This window comes from Phyllobates terribilis, unplaced genomic scaffold (assembly GCF_046119375.1).
Source record: "Phyllobates terribilis strain yellow unplaced genomic scaffold, ASM4611937v1 Scaffold_7__3_contigs__length_470593459, whole genome shotgun sequence".
Lineage (NCBI taxonomy): Eukaryota > Metazoa > Chordata > Amphibia > Anura > Dendrobatidae > Phyllobates > Phyllobates terribilis.
In genome coordinates, this window is record NW_027362767.1 from 391,790,236 (window position 1) to 391,807,831 (window position 17,596).

General features: G+C 38.3%; 1 protein-coding gene across 1 annotated transcript; it reads right to left on the reverse strand.

Moving 5' to 3' along the window:
• Positions 1-1,533: 1,533 nt before the first annotated feature.
• Positions 1,534-17,390, reverse strand: LOC141154960 (cytochrome P450 2G1-like). Its single transcript, XM_073641538.1, has 9 exons — positions 17,145-17,390; positions 14,462-14,624; positions 14,181-14,330; positions 12,892-13,052; positions 10,552-10,728; positions 9,522-9,657; positions 6,237-6,424; positions 5,757-5,898; positions 1,534-1,915 (listed from the first exon to the last, which is right to left on the reverse strand). Exons 1-9 carry the CDS (start codon positions 17,319-17,321, stop codon positions 1,731-1,733), a joined length of 1,479 nt encoding a protein of 492 aa, XP_073497639.1. The 5' UTR covers positions 17,322-17,390; the 3' UTR covers positions 1,534-1,730.
• Positions 17,391-17,596: the final 206 nt, after the last annotated feature.

A 17,596-nucleotide genomic window follows, 5' to 3' on the forward strand; every position in this document is an offset into this window, starting at 1 on the left:
AGCTGACCCGTGTAGTCTCCATTCAGGGAGACTCTGGCACATCTTTCTCGTAGCTATAGCTCACATCTTGGCTGGTCTATGTACTGGTATGTTTACTTTATAGCTGGGTATTCCAGCCATACTTGATTATCTATCCTCAGTTTTAAATGATAGTTAGGTGGAGGTCAAACTATTGAATGACTCACAATTCACCAGACCAGAGTACCCCCATCAATTTAGCAATTATAACCTAGACACTGTAGGGGTCATACATTATTTTGGCTGGAATAACTTTTAAGGGGTTTCCCCCCCCAATATTGAAGACCTACTGTAGGAAAGGTCATCAATATCAGATTGTGGAGGACCGACATTCGGAACCTTACCAATCAGCTATTGTATCCCTGTGTACACTGGTCCGAGTTAGAATATAAACAGCCATTAATATTTTTTTTCTTATATAGTGGTTTTAACTGCTGATCATTGTGTGTCCAACCCACGATCTGATATTGATGACCAATATCGATGTAGTGTAAAACTTCTTTAAATAGTATTTATGGGGTTAGTGAATGAGAGACTGGTCAACTGCTGATTTTAAATACATTTTTGTATATGGAATTTGTACAACTTCTAATATAATACTTACCTTGTAATGTCTTCAAATCCAGTTCCATCCAAATTTGTCCAGATCCCAGAATTTCAAGAGCGGAAGTTCGTCGACTGCCATATTGGGACACCCAAGTGATGGGTTTCTCAATATGGAAACCGCTGGTGGTACCGGCCTCTTGCGCGGTACCACCAGCGGAACACCATCGCGAACATGCCTACACGCCGCCGGGATCAGCCGAATGATTCACTGACCGCCGCCATCTTTGTACAGGAGGAGCGCATGCGCAGTTTTAATGTGACCGCCGCTATATGCCTGCACAAAGATGGCTGTGGTGTGATTTACTGTGCCTGCACGAATTCCGCGCAGGCGCAGTGAATCATTCGGCTGGTCCCGGCGGCAGATGTGCGACGTGTTGCTTTCATTTTAACACAGGGGTAGGGGTGAGTGCACATAGGAAAGAGAGGACACACAGGGAGGAGACAGCTCAAACGAGAGAACACATGAGGGAAGAAGACAGCACAGGGGTGGAGAGAGAGAGCAGACAAGGGGGAGAGCACATGGGCTACACAGGTCAAAGAAGAGATCACATAAGAGGAGAAGACAGCAGATGGGGGAGAGAGAAAACGCACAGGGAGGAGAGAGACAGAGCACAGGGGGGAGTCAGCTCAAACAGGACAGCATATGAAGGGAGCATACAGCACAGGACGGAGAGAGACAGCAGACAAGGGGGATAGCACATGGGGTAGACAGGTAAAAGAAGAGCGCGCAAATGAGAGAAGTCAGCACATGGGGGGAAAAAGAGAGTGGATAGGTGGGTGAGCACATGGGGGGGAGAGATTCTCAACACTGCAAAGCCTGCCCCCATGGTGACCTTACCGCTCTCCCGATGCGATAGCATCTGGCCTCCATCTAGTAATAGAATAAAAGTAATCACTAAATACTCAATATAGGCAAAAACAACAATTTATTTAGCTTTTATAAAAATTTGTTGACTTTCTGAATAATTAAACCCAGACCATCATGCATTATATGTCACCAATATCATACTACACATGAAAAAAATCACTTTATATAATTTCCAGAATAAATGATTTGTGTTTTTTTTTCTTCTGTGACTCCATTTCCATATCAGCTGTGAACAAAATTAAACTCGGGGCATAAATGACATCCGATAAAATTTGGGAACATTTGCAAAACCGGTCATCACCGGCCTGATATCTTGTTCTGTAAGGGTTTTCTCGGGAATTAATTTGAAGTGCTGTAAGATGGTTGTAAAGAAAATGAATAATTCCATCCTGGCCAAACCTTCTCCAAGACAAATCCGTTTCCCTAATAAGAAAAAAACATGTTAGCTGCAAATTCTACTTGGTTGATTGCATTCCACCATAAATTGCACATACTGCCTCCTTTTGAAGTTTGAGTATGATTTTATTCCTCATAGTCTTTGCAACAAAGATCTATCTATCTTAGTGACATAACTAGACTATAATTAGGCACCCAATTCATCATTTGCATCATTTAAGTCACTTTTATTTTTTGTCTTGTGTTAATCATTGATGCTTTTTGTTGTAATTTTTTTTAAATGGCTTATGAAGTTTCTTGAATTCAAAAATGCTCTTAACTTTTATGTTTTAGTTTTGTTGTGGCTTCTTTAAAATGTTGTATGCAACGTACTCTAACAATTAAGCAAAAATTTCTAGCGTATAAAAAAATCACTCCAGCGGGGGACTGCAATACAAATGGATTTTTTACAGATCCGCAAATAATGAATTGACCAGAAATATATGTGATACAAAAGCCATACCCACAATAGGGAACAGGGACTAAAAACAAACAATCAAACAAGTAGAAAATAGACTTGAAAATGTATATGGAAACTCACTTTGATTGTGCTTATCTGAGAAATTATTACATTGCTTAAAACACTTTGGGCCTGAGGAATGGTGCATGATGCAGGGATTCACTGTTAGGTTAGTATCTGATAATAGGGAAAACCAATCAGGCATTGAACAGATAACACTGTTTTAAAGGGAACCTGTCAGTTGTTTCATGCTGCTCAAACTACAGACAGTATCAATCAGAGAATGGCTTCGCCATTGTTTATTCAGCCTTTTTATTCAGTACCAAGTGTTATAGTCTTCAGAAAGGGGGTGTGACTCATATTGTAGTAATACAGAGCAGGGTAAATACACGCCCCAGAGGATCCAATGAACAATATTCCTTTGATAAAGACCATAAAAATTCAGCACTAAATAAAAAGACCTTATCTCTGCAACCATATGGTGGATTGCATGGTAAAGATTTACCCAAGTGATTCCTGTGAGCAACGTTAAAAAAAACAGCAAAAAAGGGCAGCAATGTTTACCTGCCCAGTTCTTCAAAGCCAAATGCACTACCAGGATGCAGCGACCCACATAAAGATGGCGGCTACACAGGAGCAAAATACTGATGAGAAAATCACTCACAACCTACCATTTCATGGAGGGGGTGACTGCCTAGTATTTAAATTGCACAAAAAAAAGGCTTGTATAGGGTGCTGTTCACACTAGGGTAGTGCACAGTATCCGGCTTACAGCCTATTAGTTACACCCATACTATTTGACTAGGCGGGCTGCCCGGCACTATCCAAGTGCACCCCCTGGGAACAAACACCCTAGTTTACAATGCCCGCACTGATGGGCCTGGCTGCACCCTGGAATAAAAGTGTGCAAAAATACATATATATATGTATATATACAGTACAGACCAAAAGTTTGGACACACCTTCTCATTTAAAGATTTTTCTGTATTTTCATGACTATGAAAATTGTACATTCACACTGAAGGCATCAAAACTATGAATTAACACATGTGGAATTATATACTTAACAAAAAAGTGTGAAACAACTGAAAATATGTCTTAAATTCTAGGTTCTTCAAAGTAGACACCTTTTGCTTTGATGACTGCTTTGCACACTCTTGGCATTCTCTTGATGAGCTTCAAGAGGTAGTCACCGGAAATGGTCTTCACTTCACAGGAGTGCCCTGTCAGGTTTAATAAGTGGGATTTCTTGCCTTATAAATGGGGTTGGGACCATCAGTTATGTTGTGCAGGAGTCTGGTGGATACACAGCTGATAGTCCTACTGAATAGACTGTTAGAATTTGTATTATGGCAAGAAAAAAGCGGGCTAAGTAAAGAAAAACGAGTGGCCATCATTACTTTAAGAAATGAAGGTCAGTCAGTCCGAAAAACTGGGAAAACTTTGAAAGTGTCCCCAAGTGCAGTAGCAAAAACCATCAAGCGCTACAAAGAAACTGGCTCACATGAGGACCGCCCCAGGAAAAGAAGACCAAGAGTCACCTCTGCTTCTGAGGATAAGTTTATCCGAGTCACCAGCCTCGGAAATCGCAGGTTAACAGCAGCTCAGATTAGAGACCAGGTCAATGCCACACAGAGTTCTAGCAGCAGACGCACACTCTACAACAACTGTTAAGAGGAGACTTTGTGCAGCAGGCCTTCATGGTAAAATAGCTGCTAGGAAACCACTGCCAAGGACAGGAAACAAGCAGAAGAGACTTGTTTGAGCTAAAGAACACAAGGAATGGACATTAGACCAGTGGAAATCTGTGCTTTGGTCTGATGAGTCCAAATTCTGCGACGCAGAAAAGGTGAACGGATGGACTCTACATGCCTGGTTCCCACCGTGAAGCATGGAGGAGGAGGTGTGATGGTGTGGGGGTGCTTTGTTGGTGACACTGTTGGGGTTTTATTCAAAATTGAAGGCATACTGAACCAGCATGGCTACCACAGCATCTTGCAGCGGCATGCTATTCCATCCGGTTTGCGTTTAGTTGGACCATCATTTATTTTTCAACAGGACAATGACCCTAAACACACCTCCAGGCTGTGTAAGGGCTACTTGACCAAGAAGGAGAGTGATGGGGTGCTACGCCAGATGACCTGGCCTCCACAGTCACCAGACCTGAACCCAATCGAGATGGTTTGGGGTGAGCTGGACCGCAGAGTGAAGGCAAAAGGGCCAACAAGTGCTAAGCATCTCTGGGAACTCCTTCAAGATTGTTGGAAGACCATTTCCGGTGACTACCTCTTGAAGCTCATCAAGAGAATGCCAAGAGTGTGCAAAGCATTCATCAAAGCAAAAGGTGGCTACTTTGAAGGACCTAGAATATAAGACATATTTTCAGTTGTTTCACACTTTTTTGTTAAGTATATAATTCCACATGTGTTAATTCATAGTTTTGATGCCTTCAGTGTGAATGTACAATTGTCATAGTCATGAAAGTACAGAAAAATCTTTAAATGAGAAGGTGTGTCCAAACTTTTGGTCTGTACTGTATATGTATATATATATATATATATATATATATATATGGGGTATTAGTTGATATTTTGGCCAAAATACGTAAGCTAGTAACCCGCGTCAAGGGTCCTCATGCTTACGAGTCCTACTCTAAACACTACCAGCAAAAGCCACACTAAGAAGAATTAAAATTCCCCCAAAAATTCAAGAAAAAACAGCAAAAAAGGGCAGCAATGTTTACCAGCCCAGTTCTTCAAAGCCAAATGCACTACCAGGATGCAGCAGACCCACATAAAGATGGCCGCTACACAGGTGCAAAATACTGATGAAACAATTACTCACAACCTACCATTTCATGGAGGGGGTGACTGCCTAGTATTTGCCAGGGTATCGTTACCCTGGCAAAGAACGTAAAATTCAGAACTAAATAAAAGAGCTCATATCTCTGGAACCATATGACTGATTAGAAAACTAACATGCGGAAAACTGAGTGGAGAAACAGGACTAGAGTAGGAGCAAAAACTGGCCACTTTTGACCTTTTGACAGGTCTTCTTTATTGATAGTTGTGATATCAGCCACAGCTGTTGGACAAAAGTGGCGACCATTGAGTAAGAAATTACATGTTTTTCTGATCTTCTACAACCACTTCTATAATGCCATTATATGGTACATTGTTATTAACTTGTAAGAATGCTATATTAATTTGAATTAATTAAATTCATGATATAGATATAATACACATGTTTTTTCTCTATCTGTGTTACACATAACATCCTGGAATACCACCCAAGCCCTCATACAGCTATCCCATCACTCATCAAACATCCCATCACTCATTATTCTGGTAAAGGTTAACCAAATAATACCTGCAGAGAACGGCATATAGGTATCATTCTTCTTAAAACATCCTTTGTCGTCTAAGAAATTGTTAGGATCAAATTTGGAGGGGGAGGCAATTTTTGTTGGGTCTTGAAGAACTGAACACAACAATGGATAGACATCTGTTCCCTAAAACCACAAGGGATGAAATTTATGATCAAAATTTCATAGCAGGATTCATGGTTTCTTTAAAATGGCAATTTGTCCAGATCCTACAGCAGGAAAGGGCCCCCACACACCATAATACCACCTCCATGTTTGACTGAATTATTTTATTATGATGGGATGCGGTATTAGCTTCATGCTATGTGTAGTAGGACTCCTCCTTCTGGAGGCAAGTTCTGAGGAGCATTTCCTGGTCCATAAGACTTGGTGTACCATATGAAAATATTGTATAGAGAAACCTTACCCCCCCTATAACTAATATTAGTACTAGTTACTAGTGGTGCATTGTCTCATTATCCTACTTTAGGAATCGTGTATCCCTTGAAGGTAACATCTTTTGTTGTTGCGTGGGGAACATTCAGCGGAAGAATATCACAGAATCTCTGGATCTCATGTATTACAGCATCCATATATGGCATTTTGCTGCGGTCCTCAATATTTGGGATGCGGCTGTCACCAATCACACGGTCTATTTCTTGATGTAGTTTAGCTAGGAAAATAAAAATTTGAAGTAACTAACAAAAAAATAGCTTAAGCTGTGAGTAAAGAATGAGTAGGTTTCTATAGAAATAGTTATAATGTAGAGATTAAGAAAATATGATCCTATATAACATGTGACTTCAAATTAAAGTAAAATCTGTTCCCATATCGTCACCTGGCATCTGCCATTTAGAATGCTGGTCTCCAAATTTGGGAACCTTTTGGACCCTGCTAGTCTCCAGGGCTCAGATGTTATTGCTGTTATGATAGTGTGACAATTTACTGAGAAAAATAAGTAACACACTAAAAACTGCAACTGACTAGTTCTGGCACAGACTAGAGATTCTGACCTTGCAGCCCCTAATGGTACCTGCTTAAGCCAAGATAACCCTAACCACAGAATAGATGATGACAACTTGGACCTAGGCTTCCTGCAAGGCCATTGGGTGCTTTACATGCCTCCTAAAGAACCAGCGTTCAGAGCAAAGTGTAAATTACCTACAGAAGAGAAAGTTTGCTCTCATAGTGAGGAAAACAAACCAAGACATACAAAATAAAGGATTAAGTGTATACTGTTAGAAAATATGTTGCATACTTCCCAAAAAGAAACAGAAGATAAGTGCAGGGTAAGTAACATAAATAGCAAAGATAGAAACCCTAGCTGGTCTTCCACTGACTTTCTTAACCCCTTAAGGACCCTGGGATTTTCTGTTTTTGCATTTTCATTTTTTGCTCCCCTTGTTCCCAGAGACATAGCGTTTTTATTTTTTGGTCAATATAGCCGTGTGAAGGCTTATTTTTTGCGGGACGAGTTGTACTTTTGAATGACATTATTGGTTTTACCATATCTTGTACGGGAAAATGGGAAAAAAAAATCAAGTGCGGTGAAATTGCAAAAAAAGTGCAATACCACAGATGTTTTTTTTTTTTGCCATGTTCACTGAATGCTAAAACTGACCTGCCATTCTTATTCTCCAGGTTATTCCAAGTTTGTAGATACCCAACATGTATAGGTTCTTTTTTATTTAAGTGGTGAAAAAAAAATCCAAAGTTTGATAAAAAAAAAAAAAATGGCGCCATTTTCCAAGACCCGTAGAGTCTCCATTTTTTGGGATCTGGGGCCGGGTGAGGGCTTATTTTTTGCACGCCAAGCTGACGTTCTTATTGATTCCATTTTGGGGTAGATCTGATGTTTTGATCGCCCATTATTGCATGATATTGCAGTGTTGCGGTGACCAAAAAACGTAATTCTGGCGTTTAGAATTTTTTTTCATTACACCGTTTACCGATCATATTAATTCTTTTTTTTTATTGATAGATAGGGTGATTCTGAACGTGGCGATACCAAATATGTGTATGTGTGTTTTTTTTATTATTATTTTATTTTGAATGGGGCAAAATGGGGGTTATTTAAACTTTTATATATTTTTTTATTTTTTTAATATTTTTAAAAACAATTTTTTACACTTTTTGCCTCCTTCTATAGTCTCCATAGGAGACTAGAAGCAACAACTGTCCGATAGCCTCTGCTACATAGAGGTGATAAGCAAATCACCTCTATGTAGCAGAAATGCTCCTGTGCTATGAGCTCTGACCACTAGGTGGTGCTCATAGCGATCAGTTCATGACAATCACTGGAGTCTGCTGCAGACCCAGGGTTGTCATGCCCACCCATCAGTGACCCGCGATCACGTGACGGGGTCACCGATGGGCGGGGTAAGTGATGCGCTTCTGGCTCAGCGCTGTTAAATGCCACTGTCAGAGATTGACACCAGCATTTAACATGTTAACAGCCGTGGGTGGATCGCAATTCCACCCGCGCCTTTTGTGGGCACATGTCAGCTGTAAGAATCAGCTGACATGTGCCCCATTCAGTGCGGGCTCAGCGCCAGAGTCTGCGCTGAACAGGGGGTGACAGCCTAGTGCGTACAATTACATCCCAGGCTGTAAAGGGGTTAAACTACAGCAGTATGGCTGGACATCCAAATGAGACTATCACCAGCAGGAAATACCAGCAGGGGAAAAAATTATATAAAGCCACACACAAAAGGTGATAGGGCAGACAAATAAGTAAATTAATACAAATGTAACCCTAAAAAGACTAAAGCAAGGATAACAGAAACTAAACACTCAGAGAAAAGGTGTATCTGCTGTGGCATGGCAGAAAGAAAAGCCGACTACAAAGCTCAAGCTCAAGTGTTTAAACCCAAACTCATGAAAATTTCATACTCCGGATCCCCACATATGCATAGTCACACCACTAGCCATCAAAATAAATGTTGCATGAATGCAAAGTTTAATAAGAAAATAAGAGATTCTATATACAAAGAATGTACTGTATGTTGAACGTGGTCCGGATATTCTTCTGTATCTTTTTATTAATATATAGGAAAATGCAGCAGACTGGGCTTTGACATACAATGGACCACCACAAAATAAAAAGAAAGGCAGTAAGGCAGGACCACAACTTGTGAAAGTAGGAAGATCTTTTTAAAAAAATCCTCAAGTTACTGAGCTTTATGTTGGTAGGTTGAAGAAGTGAGCCTGAAGCTAAAAAAAACTCACTGGATTTTAAGGCCTCGGTGCAAGTTCCGCTACGCAGAAGGCTCAGACCAAGCCTTCACAACTCTTGTTTTGAATACCATATTATTACAAATCTGATTTAAGAAAGGTGGTCCTTTGTTCAGGCCTCTATGGAATAGCATAGCATAGACTACAATGTTTAATCTCACAAGGTCAAAAAACAAACATATATGTGTTTTAACATGAAAGCTTATGGGTGATGGATTCTACTGTACGTCATCCAACCCAAGTATCTAGAAAACTGAAACACTGTGATTTTTTCAATAGTTTTTCACAGCTTTTATTTAATGTATATATCTGGAACTTTTCCTGTTATATATAGAGACAAACACATGCTCTGAAGAGGACTGGATCGAATATTTATCTTGATGAGTATCATGTAATACTTAATGTCCCCTGTAGTGGCAATATATTGAAATGTAACACTTGCAACTGGGTTCCATTACTACTATAGCATCTGGACTATGAGGGATCTTTGTAATAAAAAGTAATTGTCCAAAGTAGAGTATTAGTTTATTACTAACCTTGTATTTCAGGGTATTTCATAAGTATCATTAAACCATGTCTTAGTGTAGAGCTGACTGTTTCTGTCCCGGCAAAAAACAAGTTCAGTATGGTCATCACCATGTTATTCCTGTCAAAGTTAGGATTGTCCTTTTCCTGAAAACACAAATTTAAGCATTATACTCTAAAGGGATGTTCCATCTTGGAGAAACATTTTTGAAGGTGGATCAGTCTAAGTTAAATGCACTAAGATTACCGGTGCTCTGGCCAAATGTTGCAGCACGATATTCAGTTATTTTAGTTTAATAATTCTAATCGCAAAATACAGTTGTGTTCGTTCTTAACTTTCTTTTTCATTTACCATATCCTCAGCTGCGTATTGCAACTGATTACTGACTCTGGAAAATAAAAGATTTTGTGATACTCTGCTGGGAGATGTCTATGCTATATGTGTAGTCATGTGTATTTAAGCCTTCCAGGGATTTTGCAAGCATGTCACATCAATATGTTTTCTTTGTATAAAAAAAATCCAAAAATGAAATCAAAATAAGTTAAGGTGTTTAGCAAAATTCATGGAAAGTAAAACGCTGAACCTAAATTGGCTTAGGACATATTCACATTACTAGAAGCTGACCATTGGAACCTTCTTTGGTACTGAAAACAAGGCTCTGGAATTCCTTCTTAGAATGGAGCTGTTACTCATTGTCTATGGAAATGATGGAGATAGCTGTGTGCTGTAATGGACTATCTCTGGCAGTCCCATAAAGTGTGAATTGTGCAATGAAGTGCAATATCCACCACTCTATTTAAACAAAGAATTAATAACAAAGCCCAATTCTCAGGGTCAGTGAGCACATCATCACCTATTGTAAGAAATACCACCATATTTCAGTTGAATTGTTTTGAGTGAACTAAATAAGATAATGAAGATACGGATAGGCTACTAATCTATGAAGTTGGAGAAGCCCACCCCAATCTACTGCAGGTGAGCCTGCTTTTGATCTCCAATGCTTAACCGACTCCTAACCCTAACTCGGATAACTCAGATACCTGCTTCTGTTTTGTGAGGAAGCAATCAATGTAATCTCTGAGTGAGCTTGGATCAAATGACTCCTCATTCATCTTTATTCGTTCCGAGATAAAATCGGTGAGTCTAGTCAAGCTTTTGTTTATTCTCTGGTGCGGTCCTGGTAAATAGCTCATTAGAGTTGGCAGCATGTCTTGTAGCTGGATAAAAAAGTACAAATTATTATTTTTTAATATTCCAATATATAATGTTACTTAGAAAATCAGGGGCAACTCTTAACAAAATTGATCAATTTACAGTGGGGAAAATAAGTATTTGATACACTTTTGATTTTACAAGTTTTCCCATCTACAAAGAATGGAGAGGTCTGTAATTTTTTTCATAGGTACACTTCAGCTGTGAAAGGCAGAATCTTAAAATCCAAAAAATCACATTGTATGATTTTTACATACTTAATTCGCATTTTGTTGCATGAAATAAGTATTTGATACAATAGAAAAGCAGAACTTAATATTTGGTACAGAAACATTTATTTACAATTACAGAGGTCTGACGGTTCCTGTAGTTCTTGATCAGGTTTGCACACACTGCAGCAGGGATTTTGGCCCACTCCTCCATACAGATCTTCTCCAGATCTTTCTGGTTTCGGGTCTGTCGCTGGGCAACATTGAGTTTCAGCTCCCTCCAAAGATTTCTATTGTGTGCAGGTCTGGAGACTGGATAAGCCACTCCAGGACATTTAAATGTTTCTTATGGAGCCACTCCTTTGTTGCCCTGGCTGTGTGTTTCGGGTCATTGACATACTATCTTTAATGCGCTTAATGAGGAAAGGAGGTTATTGGCCAAAATCTCGCGATACATGACCCCGTCCATCCTTCCTTCAATATGGTGCAGTCACCCTGTTTCCTCTGCAGAATAGCATTCCCAAAGAATGATGTTTACCCCACCATGCTTCACGGTTGTGATGATGTTCTTGGGGTTGTATTCATCCTTCTTCTTCCTCCAAACATAGCAAATGGAGTTGATACCAAAAAGTTCTATTTTGGTCTTATCTGAGTGCTTGACCTTACCCTTGCCTCCGCTAAATCATCCAGATGATCATTGGCAAACTTCAAATGGGCCTTGACATGTGCTGGCGTGAGTAGTGGGATCTTGTGTGCCTTGCAGGATTTTAATCCATGACGATGTGGTGTATTAATAATGGTAATGTTTGAGATTGTGGTCCCAGCTCTCTTCAGCTCATTGATCAGGTCCTCCTGGGTAGTTCTGGACTGATTCCTGACCTTTCTCAGAATCATCCTTACCCCACGAGGCGAGATCTTGCATGGAGCCCCAGATCGATAAAGATTGACAGTCATCTTGTGTTTCTTCCATTTTCTAAATAATTGTGTCAACAGTTGTTGCCTTCTCACTAAGTTTCTTGCCTATTGTCCTGTAGCCCATCCAAGCCTTGTGCAGTTCTAAAATTTTGTCCCTGCTTTCCGTAGACAGCTCTTTGGTCTTGGCCATGGTGGAGAGGTTGGAGTGTGATTGATTGAGTGTGTGGACAGGTATCTTTTATACAGGTAACGAGTTCAAACAGGTGCAATTAATATAGGTAATGAGTGCAGAGTAGGAGGGTTCTTAAAGAAAAACTAACAGGTCTGTGAGAGCCAGAATTCTGGCTGGTTGGTAGGTGATCAAATACTTATTTCATACAATAAAATGCTAATTAATTATGTAAAAATAATACAATGTGATTTTCTGTTTTTTATTTTTAGATTCTGTTTCTCACAGTTGATGTTTAACTACGATAAAAATTACAGACCTCTCCATTCTTTGTAGGTGGGAAAACTTAGCAAAATCATCAGTGTACTTATTTTTCCCACTGTATTCAAGGAATCCATTGGGTTCTTGAACTTCCTGTCTTCATTCTAAGTTCATATCATAGAAAAAAGTGTTCATGTGTAACTAATATTACTATGCTGCTCAGATCTAGCATATTAAGCACCTCCATCTATGGAATTGGTGATAACTTCTAGCTTTTAGGGTTCAAATCACTAAGACCCAATTTCTAGAATGGGTACTTGTGTTCTTAGTTGGAATGGATATGCTCTATTGCTGTTCTATTCATTCTCAGCTGGAACTAACCAAGTACAGTGCTCTGTTTTTTCTACCAATCTCATAGAAAATTAATTGAGTGGCAGTCAAGCATGCAACCTCCGTTCTGCTAATCCCTGAGGTGTCAGCGGGCTGAACATTATTGATGTATAAGCTATCACCCATTCTGTGCATAGGTGACAACTTTTTGCTACCAAAATATCACTTCATTTCTATACTTGTCAGATGTCTAGCTCAAAATTGAGAACTTTTGCAGTACTAACCTGTCCACAGAAGCTGCTCATATCCTGAAATACGATAGAGAACATACCCAGGAGCTTCTGGAAACTATCATTACTGTATTCAAAACGGTTCCCAAACACAATGGAGCAAATTACATTTGAGACGGCCTGAACCAGAAGATTGGTTGGGTCAATGTATTGTTCTGTATAAACAACATAGGAAAATTAGAATTTTCCAAGGGCAAGAAGGAAAGGAAAATGGAAGAAATTAATAAAATTAGGGAGGATAAAAGAAGAAAAGAAGTGAAAAATGGAAGGAAGGGAAAGAGGGAGCTAGAAGGAAAGAAAGAAAATTAGGAAAGAAAGTAGGATGATGGACAGAGAGAAAGATGGAAATATAAAATAGGGGAAGAAAGAAAGGAAGGAGTAAATAAGTAAGGGAGTGAGTGAGGAGGAAAGGGGAAAACAAGGGAAGAAGCAAAAGGGAGGGTAACAATAGAAGGAAAAGGGGAACTAAGAAGGAAAGGAGGAAGGCAATGATTGAGAATGGTAGATAATTAAATGCTAAAACATTTTCAGGTAAGTGTAATTTTTTTTAACGCCTTAATGACATCCACCTTGCACTTAAAGCGAATATCAGGAGTGCATGTACAAAGTGGGCTCAGGAGATGAACATGCACCATACCCAACATCTGCCTGTAACAGCAGCAATCAGTGCTAAGATCCAATTGCTGCTTTTTACTCCTTATATGACGCTGTCAACCTCTCATAGTGAACTTTAGGCACATGATCCTGGGGACATGCCATTGCAATCATCTTTTGCAATGAGTTGATTGCGATGTGCCCATTGGTTGCAATTGTAGACATGGGGCCTGTAGAAGGCATTTATGTCTGTCAGCATGAAACTCCTGAAAATCCACGAAACAAAATGTAAAAAAAGACATAAAAAATTGACTTATATATGATTCATCCCCTTTAAAAATAAAAACATTAAAAAATAAACTAATTTAGTATTGTAAAAGTCGGACTTATCAAATATTAAACTACTGAATACATACAGTACATGTTGTAATAAAAAAATTTAAACCCAGAATCAAAACATCATACAGCCCAGAATATCACAAACATCAGCTTATCCATACAAAAAAAAATCCATCAATGTTATCAGTCTCAACAGAAAAATAAAAATGGTGACACAGACCAATTTTTTTTAACAAAGTTCTGAATATTTTTTCACCACCAGAATAAAAAAACTATTCAACTTTGATATCACAATAATCGCACTGACATGAAGAATAACAATGAACACTGTAAAAACAATTGCTAAGTACCTTTTTGCAATTTGATCTCAGCCATGAGAAAAGAGACCTCTTCCTGGATCCTTTCTTCAATAGTCTTCTTTCCCATACCAAAATTTCTTAGAATTGTAAGGGAAAATCTTCTCAGATCCTTCCATCTATTACCATTGCCAAAAACTACCCCTGAAACAAAAACAAGATTCATGGGGGAGCAGTATATGAATAAACTATTAATTTCCCCATATATCATCTGATAGCTGTATTTCACTAATTGACATAAACTATGTAAATGTATAGAATACTGGCAAACTTACCATATCCTTTAACAAAGCTATCAAGAGTAGGAAGTCTTCCTCGACCACCAAATTCCTCTGCTTGGTCAATTAATGCTTCTTTAACAGTATCATAACCACACAGGACAACTACTGGGTAATGTCCAAAATACACAGTATATATTGAGCCATACTTCTTTCTAAACTAAAGAGGAAAAGAGACATTGGAAAATATAAAATTATATTCTATACCATAAACCTGTCACAAGGAGGTTTTTTCAGGCATCACTAACTGACATGATGGTGTCAGGGACTGTGGATTCCACAGATTCATATTCTCCTCATTGTGACTTCATGGATAGCTATGGTCTGCACAGGGTGACTCAGGCATTGACTCTTAGAGCTGCAGCTCCTAGGCAGACTAGTAAGAATTAAGTCTTTGCTGGGCTGAGGTGGTTGATTTCCTTTGGTCACTTGCTATTGGAAAACCAGTCATGTCTGCTCTTTCTCTATTGCTTTGCTTTACAAGCCCCTAATTTGAGCTGTTTCTGCTTTTGGGCCACTATGAAGGTGTTGTCTATGCATTTGGTTTTGCCTCCAATTGAATCCAGTGGGGTTCGGATGTGTTCAACGAACCATTCGACAAATTGTTCAATGAACCATCTCTAGTTATAACAGTCTGTTAAATCTGTGATAAGCCCAACACACAGGAAGAATCGATCCTGTGCTCCATTGCAGCCCCTTCCTCTTCTCTCAAATGTAGTTTTTACGAGAGGAGAGAGAGATCTCCTGTGGAAGCAGCACATGCTCTAAAAATGTCCTTTATAAAAAAACAGCATAAATCATAAATTATTTTACTTTTTCCAGTTCTTTTCCAGCATTAACCAATGTTAAGGCTAAGGTTAGGCTTAGGGTACTGCCTACATTAAGATAAAAAAATAAATGAAGAAAAGTGAATTAAAGAATACCATTGGGTGTCTCGTTTTACTAGGGGAATTTTTAAGGATTTTTTTTTTAGTATCACATATTGTCAAAGTCATTGGCCTAATTCATCATTTGCTTTTATTGTAAGTCATTTTCCATGTTGATTTGTGTTTTTTGCTGATGTTTTTTTTCAGCAAGTTCATCAAAATGGCCCACTGAATTCATGTACTTTCCGTTAAAGCCCAAAATAGTTTTTCAGTGGCAAAAGTCACATGATTTACAAATGTCGTAAAAAATTAGCCAAAATATCTGATGCACATAAAATCATTCCAGGAGAGGACTGGGATAGAGTTTCTCCAAATTCTGTTACTTTTTAAAAAAAAAAGAAAGAAAAAAAGTCAAATTTTATGAATGTGTCGAAAACATCTGGAAAAGCCACATTGATGTCAACATCAGAACACTAACTAAGCCACAAAGTACAACTTGAAAAAAGGCGAAAATCAATTGATGAATTTGCCGCAAATCAAAAGTTGACTTGTTGAGGAGTATCCACGCCAAAATATCAGTGGAAATGCAGTTATGAATTGTGCCCCTTTCCATATTGTCACACAGTGTTTATTAAACTTGGCAAACACTTCAGTCTAAAACTTTTACTCTGTATTTTTTTGCCAAATATCTACTTTGTTAGACTTTTTAAGAAGTTGCAACTTAGAAATCTGTCTGAAAACACTTAAAACCCTAAACCACTTTAACTAATGAAATAGAAAACTTCAGATGAGGGAAAACACAATAGCAAGTTGTTGAAATTGTTTAACAAATTTGCCACATACCTAAAAAGATCAAAAAAATCATATTGCCAGATGGTCTCTATGGAACCTGCTCTCTCCTTTGAATGTAGATTACCTTTCTTATGATAAATCTTAACTGTCAGCCAGTTGTTGTTTTTTTTTTATATATATATTTTTTTTCTCTAAAACATGAAATGTGTTTTGGGTATACTACTGTATAATGTACATTGTATTATTTGTGTTAAGCACTTCTCAGATAATTACTTTGTTCTCCCCCTCCTTTCATTCCTTCTCCCTTCCCAGTTTATTCCTTCCTCATTTAACCTCTCCCCCTATTATTTCTCCTCTTTTCCATCCTCCTTTCCTTTTTCTATTTTCCTCTCCCCTCTCTTCCTCTTTTTTCCTTTCTCTTTTACTCCCCCTTTCGTTGCATTTTACTTTAGTTTAGATAGGTTAAGGTATAGCTTGTTTTTCTCATTTCCTAGCTAATATTCTTCCATTGTTTGGTTTTCTTCATTATACTTATGTATTTTATCCCCTTTTTGTTTTTATTCCCCATTGTGTAAAATTTCACTTAATAAAAATCATTTAAACAAATAAAAATCATATTTTACTCTAAAAGATTGCAGTAACAGATATAATAGTAACTAAACCCCATTGATTTTCAGCTATACAACTGGCTAACTTTTTGTAAAATCTGTTACAAAGCGGCAACAAAATCTTCATGAATTACATAGAGATTTGTAGTGGATTTTGCTGTGGATTAAATATCTGCTCCATAAGTAAATTTTTGCACAGATTACACACTGATTTTTTTTTCACACATCATTTATATAAGATTTTCTTATGATATAATACATTGCAGATTTTCTCATTAGAAAATCCTAACGGGAAATGTGCAGAATATCCTATCTATATGAAGATAAGTTTCCTTGATGAATACAAGTCATTTTTTCCCTAATAACAATGTAAACTGTAAATTAAATTTTCAGATCTATCCCATTAAAACTAACCTCCATCAAGGATTTGACCATTTCCCCTCTTTTAATATGCAGGACATTTCCAACAATGGGCAAGGGTGTCGGACCCGGAGGCAAATTGCGTCCTCTGTATATGGAATTCCATGTAGAGTAGATGAAAGATGAAATGATGAAAGCCAGGAGCAAGGACACAAACCAGGTAAGGTCCATCGTTTCTAACAGCAAAGTGAGTTGTGCATGTTCTGCCAGATCTACTGTACAGTTTTATGTTAATCAGTGATCCCTGTATAAACAGATATCAGTGCTACAGTACAATCTAAGTTCTTACATAATGACAATATTTCTGTCTACAAGGTCATCAGGTTTCACCTGCTTGGAGTCACCTTGAGTATAGTCAATGAGGCTTGCAAGAAAAATCATGATTGTGTACAGGACTATGTTAAGTGTTTTATTAATACTATAAAAACAGCACCCTTGGCAGTAGT